Below are 9911 nucleotides of genomic sequence, written 5' to 3'. Positions count from 1 at the left end.
TAGAGACAGAGTCTCACTCTGTCACCCTCAGCAGAGTGCTGTGGTGTCACAGCTCACAGCAACCTCCAACTCCTGGGCTTAGGGGGCAATTCTCTTGCCTCAGCCTCCAGAGCAGCTGGGACCACAGGTGCCCACCACAATGCCCCGCTATTTTTTTTTAATTTTATTTTATTAAGTCAAATATACATAGATCATGAATACACTCATGCATATGTGGGTACAATGTGATTTTTTAAATAGGTTTAATATAACCATGTTAAATTGTGTATTAAAAAAAATTAGCTATTTTTTTGTTGTTGTTGCAGTTTGGCCTGGGGCGGGCCCAGACCCACCATCCTCAGGGATGCCCCACTCACTGAGCCACAGACACCACCCCACATTTTTTTTTTTTTTTGATAGGATAGCATCTCGATAATGTTGCCTAGGCTGGTCTCAAACTGCCTCAAGTGATCTTCCTGCCTTAGCGTCCTAAAGTGCTGGGATTACAGGCATGAGCCATTGCATCCAGCTGGATTTTTTTAATATTCGTTTTGGATTGTTCATTGAAAATGTATAGAAATACATTTAATGTTTTAAAATATTGATCTTAATATTCTATAACTTTGAACTCATTTATTTTGTTTGATAGCCTTTTTTGTGTGTGTGGAGTCCTTAAGATTTTCTATATACAGGATTTTCTATATACAGGATCATGTCATCTGTGAATAGTTTGCTTTCCAATCTGGATGTCCTTTACTTCTTTTCTTGCCTAATTGCCCTGGCCTCCAATGCAATGCTGATTAGAAGTGGCAAGGGTAGATAGACATCTTTGGCCCAGTGGCTCATGCCTGTAATCCTAGCACTCCAGGAGGCTAAGGTGGGTGGATTGGCCTGAGTTCATAGGTTCAAGACCAGCCTGAAGAGCAACACCCTGTCTCTAAAAATAGCCGGGCATTGTGGTGGGCGCCTATAGTCTCAGCTACTTTGGAGGCTGAGGCAAGAGAATTGCTAGAGCCCAAGAGTTTGAGGTTGCTGTGAGCTATGACACCATGATACTCTACCAAGAGTGACAAAGTGAAACTCTGTCTCAAAAAAACAAAAAAAAGAGTAGACATCTTTGTGCTCCTTCTTAGAGGGAATATATCCATTTTGTCACCATTGACTGTGGCGTTTTTCATGGATGTCCATTGTCAGATTGAAGAAGTTCTCTTCTGGGCAGCACCTGTGGGTCAAGAAGTAGGGTCTGGCCCCATATACTGGGGGTTACGGGTTCAAACCCTGCCTGGCCAAAACTGAAAAAAAAAGAAGTTGTTCTCATCTAGTCTTGGTTTGTTGACTATTTTTATCATGAAAAGGAGATTGTCAAATGCTTTCTATTTGTATGATAAATATATGGGTTATGTGGTTTTTTGTTTTACTCTATTGGTAGGTAAACTGATTTTGGGGTATTAAACTAGCTTTGTATTCCTAGGATAAATCCTACCTGATCATGATGTATACTCCTTACATGTTGCTGGACCCAGATTTCTAGTATTATTCTTAGGATTTTTGTGTTCCTATTCATGGGAAATACTGTCTTTAGTTTTCTTTTTCTTGTCTTGCAATGTCTTTTGTCCAGTTATGTTAACAAAGTAATACTGGCCTCACAGAATGAATGTCAGAGTGTTCCTTCATCTTTTATTGTTTTGGAAGAATTAGTGAAGAATTCATATGATTCTTGAAATGTTTGATAGAATTCACCAGTGAAGGCATCTGGGCCTGGGCTTTTCTTTGTAGGTAGTTTTTTTGGTCACGTATTGAAAGTCTTTACTTGTTATATTGTCTATTTCTTCTTGAGTCAGTTGTTTCTATCTTTCTAGGAATTTTGCTACTTTATCTATCTAATTGGTACATAATTGTTATAGTGTTCTTTTACAATATTTTTTATTTTGGTAAGATTTGTTATTTGGGAGTATGTGGTTTAATTCTTTTTTTTTTTTTTTTAAGAGACAGAGTCTCACTTTGTTGCCCTCGGTAAAGTGCCAGGGCGTCACAGCTCACAGCAACCTCCAGCTCTTGGACTTAGCCGATTTTCTTGCCTTAGTCTCTCAAGTAGCTGGGACTACAGGCACCTGCCACAATGCCCAGCAATTTTTATTTTTGCAGTTTTTGGCCAGAGCTGAGGTTTGAACCTGCTACCTCTGGCATATAGGGCCTGTGCGCTACTCCTTTGAGCTACAGGTGCCACCCTGCCTGGCTATTTTTTTGTTGTAGTTTGGCCAGGGCCGGGTTCAAACCTGCTACCCTCAGTATATGGGGCTGACGCCATACTCACTGAGCCACAGGCGCCGCCCCTCCTCAATTCTGTTATTTATTTGTAGTATTTCATTGTGGTTAGAGAATATATATTCTTTTAAAGTTCCTGAGCTCTGTTTTATGGCCTACTGTATGTTCTAATTTGGAGAATGTTTCTTGTGCATTTAGAAGAATGTATTTTGAGATGTCACTGTGGAATATTTATAGATGTCTGTTAGGTCTAGTTTGTTCAGATCTTCTGTTTCCTTATTGATCTTCTCCCCAGTTGTGTTATCCACTATTTAAAGTGAGGTATTGATGTTTTTAACTATTAAATTGTTTATTTCTCCCTTCATCTTAGGTTTTGCTTCATATGTTTTTGGTACTCTGATTAGGTGCATTTTTTTTTTTTTTTTGAGACAGAGCCTCAAGCTGTCACCCTTGGTAGAGTGCTGTGGCATCTCAGTTCACACAACCTCCAACTCCTGGGCTCAAGCAATTCTCCTCCCAAGTAGCTGGGACTACAGGCGCCTGCCACAATGCCCAGCTGTTTTTTTGGTTGCAGCCGTCATTGTTTGACAGGCCTGGGCTGGATTTGAACCCACCAGCTCAGGTGTATGTGGGTGGTGCCGAACCTAGGTACATATTTTTGTATAATTGTTATCTCTTCCTGATGGATTGACCTTTTTATCATTACAAAATGTGCCTCTTTCTCTATACCAATATCAGACTTATTTTAAAGTCTGTTTTCTCTGATATTAGGATAGCTTTCTTGTGGTGGATGTTTGTATATGATATATATCATTTTCCATCTTTTTATTTCTAATATTGTATCTTTGAATCAAATGTGTGTTTCCTGTAGACCGCAAATATTGGATCTTTTCTTATCCATTCTAAGGATCTTTACCTTTTTGGCGGGGAGGGTAGACAGAGTCTCACTTAGTTGCTCTGGGTGGTGTGCCATGACATCATAGCTTACAACAACCTCAATAGTATTGAGCTCAAGCAATCATCTTGCCTTAGCCTCCCTAGTAGCTGGGACTACAGGTGCCTGCCACAGTGCCTGGCTATTTTTAGAGATGGAGTATCACTCTTGCTCAGGCTGGTCTCAAGTTCCTGGGCTCAATCTACCTCTACCTGCCTGGACTCCCAGACTGCTAGGATTACAGGTGTGAACCATCATACCCAATCAGGATCTTTTACCTTTTGATTGGATTTCAAGGGGTGTCCAACATGCAGATTATCTGAGGCCGATTTTGCTTATCTGTGATGTTGAACATTGCAAAAATGATGGATAACCCTTTTTTATTGTTCATCAGTTTTCATTAGTGTTTGTGTTTTTAGTGCGTGGCCCAAGACAACTCTTCTTTTTCCAAGGTGCAGTAGAAAAAAAAAGGTTGGACACTCCTGAAACCATTCACATTTCATGTTTTTGATACAATTAGATTTATTTCATTTGGTATCTCTCATGTCTTTTTGTCTTGTATTTCTGATTTATTTGTATTAAGCGAATATATACTAATGCAGTATTTTCTTTATTTTTTTAAACTATATATTTTCTAGTTATTTCCTTAGTAGTTGCTCTGAGACTTAAAAAGTACATCTTAACTTGTCACATTCAGCTTCAAATTTATTCTAACTTAAATTCAGTGAGATATAGAAATGTTACTTATTCCCTTTATCCTTTATTGTGATACTCTTTTGCATATCATACCTATAAATGTTATAAATGCAACATTACATTGTTATAATTATTACTCTATATATTATGTGTCTTAAAGAAAGTGAGAGAAGATTCTATATAAGGATTCTACAAATCCTTATATATAATTTCTGGATCTCTCCATTTGTTTCTGTGGATTCATTTGACCATCTAGAGTCATTTCTAACTTAATACAGCTTTGGTCCCACCCAGTTCATATTGTTATTGGCAAATACATTATATTTTTATATGACATAGGCCCACCAACACATATATACTTTTAAAAAATTGTAGGAAAATATACATAACTTAAAATTTACCATTTTAGCCATTTTTAAGTGTGTAATTTAGTGGCATTGACATTGTTGTTCACCTATCACCACCATCCATCTTTAGAACTTTTTTCACCTTGAAAACTGAAACTGTACCCAGTAAACAATAATTATCCATTCCTTCCTACCACTAGCCCTTGGTAACCTAACCACCTTCTACCTTCTGTTTCTCTGAATTTGACTATTCTAAGCATTTATAAACTTTAAAAAAAAATTTTGCGACAGAGTCTCACTTTAAGAGGGGATACCTTCCAACTCATAAGAGAAACATATGAGTTTCTCTCATGAACACAGGTGAAAAACCCTCAGTAACCTAGATTTTGTTGAAGGTTTTTGAATAAGTATTCATAAGAGATATTGGTATGTATTTTTCTTTTCCTATAGTGCCCTTTGGGCTTTAACACCATAGCACCAAAAAGTGTACTCTTCAACTCTCTGGAAGAGTATGGGAAAGACTGGCATCAGTTTTTCTCCAAATGTTTGGGAGAGTACCATCACCAGCAAAGCCACTGGGTCCAGGGCTTTTCCTTGTTGGGAGGTTTCTGATTACTGATTCAATTTCCTTCACTAGTTATACGTCTATTCTGATTTACTATTTCTATGTGTTTAAGTCCTGTTAGGTTTTGTTTCTATAAATTTGTCCATTTCATCTACATTATACACTTTTTGGCATATAATTGTTCATAATTCTCTTATAATCATTTTTAATTCTATAGAATTGATAGTAATGACCCCATTTTACTGGTTTTTTGAGACAGTCTCACTTTGTTGCCTTCAGTAAAGTGCCATGGCATCACAGCTCACAGCAACCTCAGACTCTTGGGCTCAAGTGATTCTTTTGTCTTAGCCTCTTGAGTAGCTGGAGGTGCCTATTACCATGCCTGGCTAATTTTAGAGATGGGGTCTTGCTCTTGCTCAGGCTGGTCTTGAACATGTGAGCTCTGGCAATCCACCCACCTAGGCCTCCCAGAGTACTAGTATTACAGGTGTGAGCTACCGTGCCCTGCCCTAAATGACCCTATTTTAATTTCTAATGTTAGTAATTTGAGTCTTGTTTTTTTCTTAGTCATTCTAGCTAAAAGTTTATCAATTTCGTTGTTTTTTTTTTTTTTTTGAGACAAAGTCTTACTCTGTTGCCCAGGCTAGAGTGTCATGTCATCGGCCTCACTCACTATCTCAAACTGGGTTCAGGCAATCCTCCTGCCTCAGCCTACTAAGTAGCTGGGACTACCTGCCACACCACCAACTAATTTTTCATATTTTTAGTAGAGATAGGGGTCTTGCTCTTGTTCAGGCTGGTCTTGATCTCCTGAGCTCAAGAGATCCAGTCACCTCAGCCTCCCAGAGTGCTAGGATTACAGGCATGAGCCACCATGACCAGCCAAAATCTTAGTTTTAAATTTTTATGTAAACAAAACTACTAGTATTTTTCTAGTTTCCACCTTCATTACCATGCTTAGAAAAGCCCTTCCTTTAAGATTACAGAAACATGTTTTCAACTACATACTGATTTTCTTTTTATGTTTCTCAAATAGGTATGTTTGCGGGAGCACATGGGTGAAAAGTATACGAATTACAGTGTGAAAGCTCGCCAGTTGAAATTTTTTGAAGAAAATGTAAATTTTTGAAAATTTGTTCTAATTTGCTGCCAGGACCAAAGACCTGTTTTCAAAAGTTTGGGGTTTAAAAAGAGAAACAAATGAACCACAACAATCATTTAGAGGCCATTCACCATCCTTTTATATCTCCTTGGAATTTTCTTATTGGAAAAGAAAAATGGACAGAACATTGTAATATGAAGCAAGCTCACAAAAGAAAAACTTTTGGCTTTCATATTCTCCTTATGAGGACAAATCTATCGTGTTTGGTTACCATTTACTGAGCCTCAAGCCACTAACTTTCTATCTAGAACTTTATTTTTTTTAAGGTAATAATTAGCTTGAAAACAGGACCATAAAATACTAGGTTGGAGGTTTTATATTGCACTAAAGCTATAGGAGAAACAAATGAAATAGTCTTACCTGCTGTTGTTAATAACCTTAGGGAATAATTGGTAAGTTATTTTTTTAAAAAGTCAATTCACAGTTTTGGGAATACATTTAAAGAATGTGAAGTTCTTTTTAGTAGTTAAGCAAGTGAATTTCTTTTTTATACATTGATGGACTTTTAATATTTTATTGTCATTTAACATGAACCTCGTTTAGGGTGTAAAAAAATAAAACTAAGAGATATATTGGTTTTGTGTATCAGTATGTTTTACACAGTTTTATTTTTCCATCGCTGAAAACATTTCTTAAACACTAATTCCTTTCTAGCTAAACAATTTGTAAGTGAATTCCAGGACTATTTAGTTATTTTGGATATATTTAATGTTCATCTCTTGAAATTGGTCTTCGTGTACATTCATGTAGTGATTGTCTTTCCATATTTTAAATGTATGACTATAGAGAATGCCCAGTTAGGAAATAAGCAGTTTCTATAAAATTAAATACCAAGTGTTCTGTTTTTCTTTTTGAGGCAGAGGCTCACTTTGTTGCCCTGAGTAGAGTGCTGTGGCATCACAGCTTATAGCAACCTCAAATTCTCAGGCTCAAGAGATTCTCTTTTTTTTTTTTGAGACAGAGCCTCAAGCTATTCCCCTGGGTAGAGTGCCGTAGCATCACAGCTCACAGCAACCTCCAACTCCTGGGCTTAAGCAAGTCTCCTGCCCCAAGTAGCTGGGACCACAGTCGCCCGCCACAACGCCCGGCTATTTTTTGATTGCAGCCATCATTATTGTTTGGCGGGCCCAGGCTGGATTCGAACCTGCCACCTTAGGTGTATGTGGCTGGTGCCTTAGCTACTTGAGCCATAGGCAACGAGCCTCAAGAGATTCTTTTGCCTCAGCCTCCCACCTATAGGTACCTGCCACTATGCCCAGCTATTTTTTTTTTTTTTTAGGACAGGGGTCTCACTTTGGCTCAGGCTGATCTTGAAGTTGTGAGCTCAGGCAAGCCACCCACCTTGGCCTCTCAGAGTGCTAGGATTAGAGGTGTGAGCCACCACTCCTGGCCTTAAATACAAGTCTTGATGAGTAAATTTTCACTTCTGTATTCAAGGGGCTCTGAAAATCAATACTGTTCCAGAAATGTTTTCAGTTTTTATAATTAAAAATGCACCTTTTTTCTTTGCAAATTATTATTATCATTAAGATAGAGTCTTAACTTTTTTACCCTTGTTAAGAGTGCCATGGCGTCATAGCTCACAGCATCCTCATACTCTTGGGCTCAAATAATCCTTTTGCCTCAGCCTCCCAAGTAGGTAGGACTACAGGCACCTGCCACAACAGCCTGACTATTGTTAGAGACAGGGTCTTACTCTTGCTCAGTCTGGTCTTGAACTCCTGAGCTCAAACAATCCTCCACTTGCTCCAGTGTCCCAGAGTGTTAGGATTATAGGTGTAAACCACTACACCTGGCCAAACTTTGCAAATTATACATACACTAATGAAGTGTTCCCTTTGTAGTCACTTAATGTGCACAGTTAACAAATTTTTGGTTTTTACTGCGCCAGGTGCTTTGTCAGGAGCTAGGGATATATTGGTGAATAAAGCAGTAATAGTCCCTGCCATTACAACACTCACAGCCAAGTTTCTGAGATCTTACTTTCACTTTGAAGATTAGGTAGAATTCAATTTGTAAAACTGTAGTCTAGTTCCCAAAGTGGGAGCAAATATGTATCCATCTGTTGGGTCTCCCTGAGGTATTCATTGATTCTTGCATGTTTCTCTACATCTTTCTGGACAATCAATAATTTCACTTACAATAATAACTTATTGGTATAAAGTACATATTATTTTCTTCCCCCATGCTTTTCTTATTGTCATGCTGTATATTTTTCATTTTGTTTAAACATTCATTACAGGTAATCTCAACACTTTGGCAGAGATTTTGGGAGGCCAATGCAGGGGAATTGTTTGAGGTAGAGTTTGGGATGACCCTGGGTAACACAGTGAGACCCTGCCTCTAAAAAAAATATCCTGGCATGGTGGCACATACCCTGTAGTTTCACCTGCTTGGGAGACTAAGGCAGTATTGTTTGAGCCCAAGGATTTATGACTGTGCTACTGCACTCCAGCCTGGGCAACAGTGTAAGATCTTGTCATAAACAACAACAAAATACCCACATTCATTCAGTTTTCATCCACTGTCTTTTTGTTAATTTGTGGTTCTTTTTTCTTGACTGCTTAATTCATTGTTCATCTTCTTTAACTGATTTCAAAAACATTAAGACTGAATTTCCTTCCGTCTACCTGATCTGCCAAATGCTGTAAGTTAGTTTCCTGGTCTACTAAGAGGGTAGCTTTGCCAAATTCTTACACATGTAACAAACTGCTTCATACAGTTCATGACTTTTTTTTTCTTTTTTTCAGGCAGAGTCTCAATTTGTTGCCTTGGTAGAGTCCCGTGGCATCACAACTCACAGCAACCTCAAACTCTTGGGCTTAAGCAAATCTCTTGCCTCAGCCTCCCAAGTAGCTGGAACTATAGGCGCTGGCCACAGTGCCCAGCTATTTTTTCAGAGATGGGGTCTCACTCCTGCTCAGGCTGGTCTCAGACCCATGAGCTCAGGCAATCTACCCACCTTTGGCCTCCCACAGTGCTAGGATTACAAGTGTGAGACATTGCACCTGGCCAATACAATGATTTTTAACAATAACATCTTGGCAGCTATGACATGTCCACTTTGCATCATTTAATGCTTTCTAGTATTAAGTACAGTAGAACCTCTATAAGGTAACCACCCAAAGGACTGTAACAGATTGGTCAGCATACAGAGGTGATCAACATAAGGAACTAAGCCTAATGTACTGACACGTACATGTGTGTCTAGTCTATGCAAATTAGGTCAATTTGAGGTAGTCAACGTAGGGAGGTAGTCAGCTATGGAGGTTCTACTGTATTTGACCTTTTCATCATTATCCTTTCTGCTTCCATCTGCCTTATCTTGCTCTTGCTCCTTGTGTTATATAAGCATTTGTATCAGTATCTGCTTGGTTTCCTCTTCCTATAAAAAGTAGACACTCAAAACTAAAACCAAGGCAAGAACGCGAAAGTCAGAAGAATTGCATGTATCTGCCCAAGAAGCGATGGCCACAGTGAGCCAGGGATTTCCTTCCATCTTTGGCCCTGGCACAGTAGCTTAGGAGCAAGAAGTCATAGCTTCTCATTCCCCAGGAATGCTGGTGAGGACTTCTCCCCTACGTGGTTCTCTTCTCTCAGCAGTCTCTTTAAGGGAACAAGGACAGGGTGTGGCAGCTCACACCAAGTACTTATCTTGGGCATGTCCAAATTCCTCACCTTTTCACTGCTGAGGGCTCCTTATGTTTTTAAGATATCATTGTGAGAACATGAGGTAACTTGATTTTTAACCCTACCTGAGAGCTTCTGACTTTTTATTTTTTTGAGACAGAGTTTTTCTATGTCACCCTCAGTGGAATACCGTGGTGTCACAGCACAGCAATCTCTAACTCTTGGGCTTAAGTGATTCTCTTGCCTCAGCCTTCCAAGTAGCTGGGACTACAGGTGCCTGCCACAACACCAGCTATTTTTGGTTGTAGTTGTCATTGTTGCTTGGCAGGCCCT

The 9911-nt window shown here is 39.0% G+C and overlaps 1 protein-coding gene across 2 annotated transcripts in view; it reads left to right on the top strand.

Moving 5' to 3' along the window:
* The window catches only part of NEK4 (NIMA related kinase 4), a 35091-nt gene extending 28731 nt beyond the window's left edge, over positions 1-6360 (top strand). For both annotated transcript variants that reach the window (XM_023512984.1, XM_023512983.1), the window contains exon 15: positions 5823-6360. In XM_023512984.1, the coding sequence (XP_023368752.1) occupies positions 5823-5915 (93 nt within the window). In that variant the 3' untranslated portion in view covers positions 5916-6360. The remainder of the gene's footprint in view (positions 1-5822) is intronic.
* The last annotated feature ends 3551 nt before the right edge of the window (positions 6361-9911 follow it).

The sequence above is a fragment of the Otolemur garnettii genome, unplaced genomic scaffold, assembly GCF_000181295.1.
Source record: "Otolemur garnettii isolate 467f Iridium unplaced genomic scaffold, OtoGar3 scaffold00032, whole genome shotgun sequence".
NCBI classification, from domain to species: domain Eukaryota; kingdom Metazoa; phylum Chordata; class Mammalia; order Primates; family Galagidae; genus Otolemur; species Otolemur garnettii.
The sequence above is the reverse complement of the archived record's forward strand: the minus strand, read 5'-3'. Positions and strand labels throughout refer to the sequence as shown.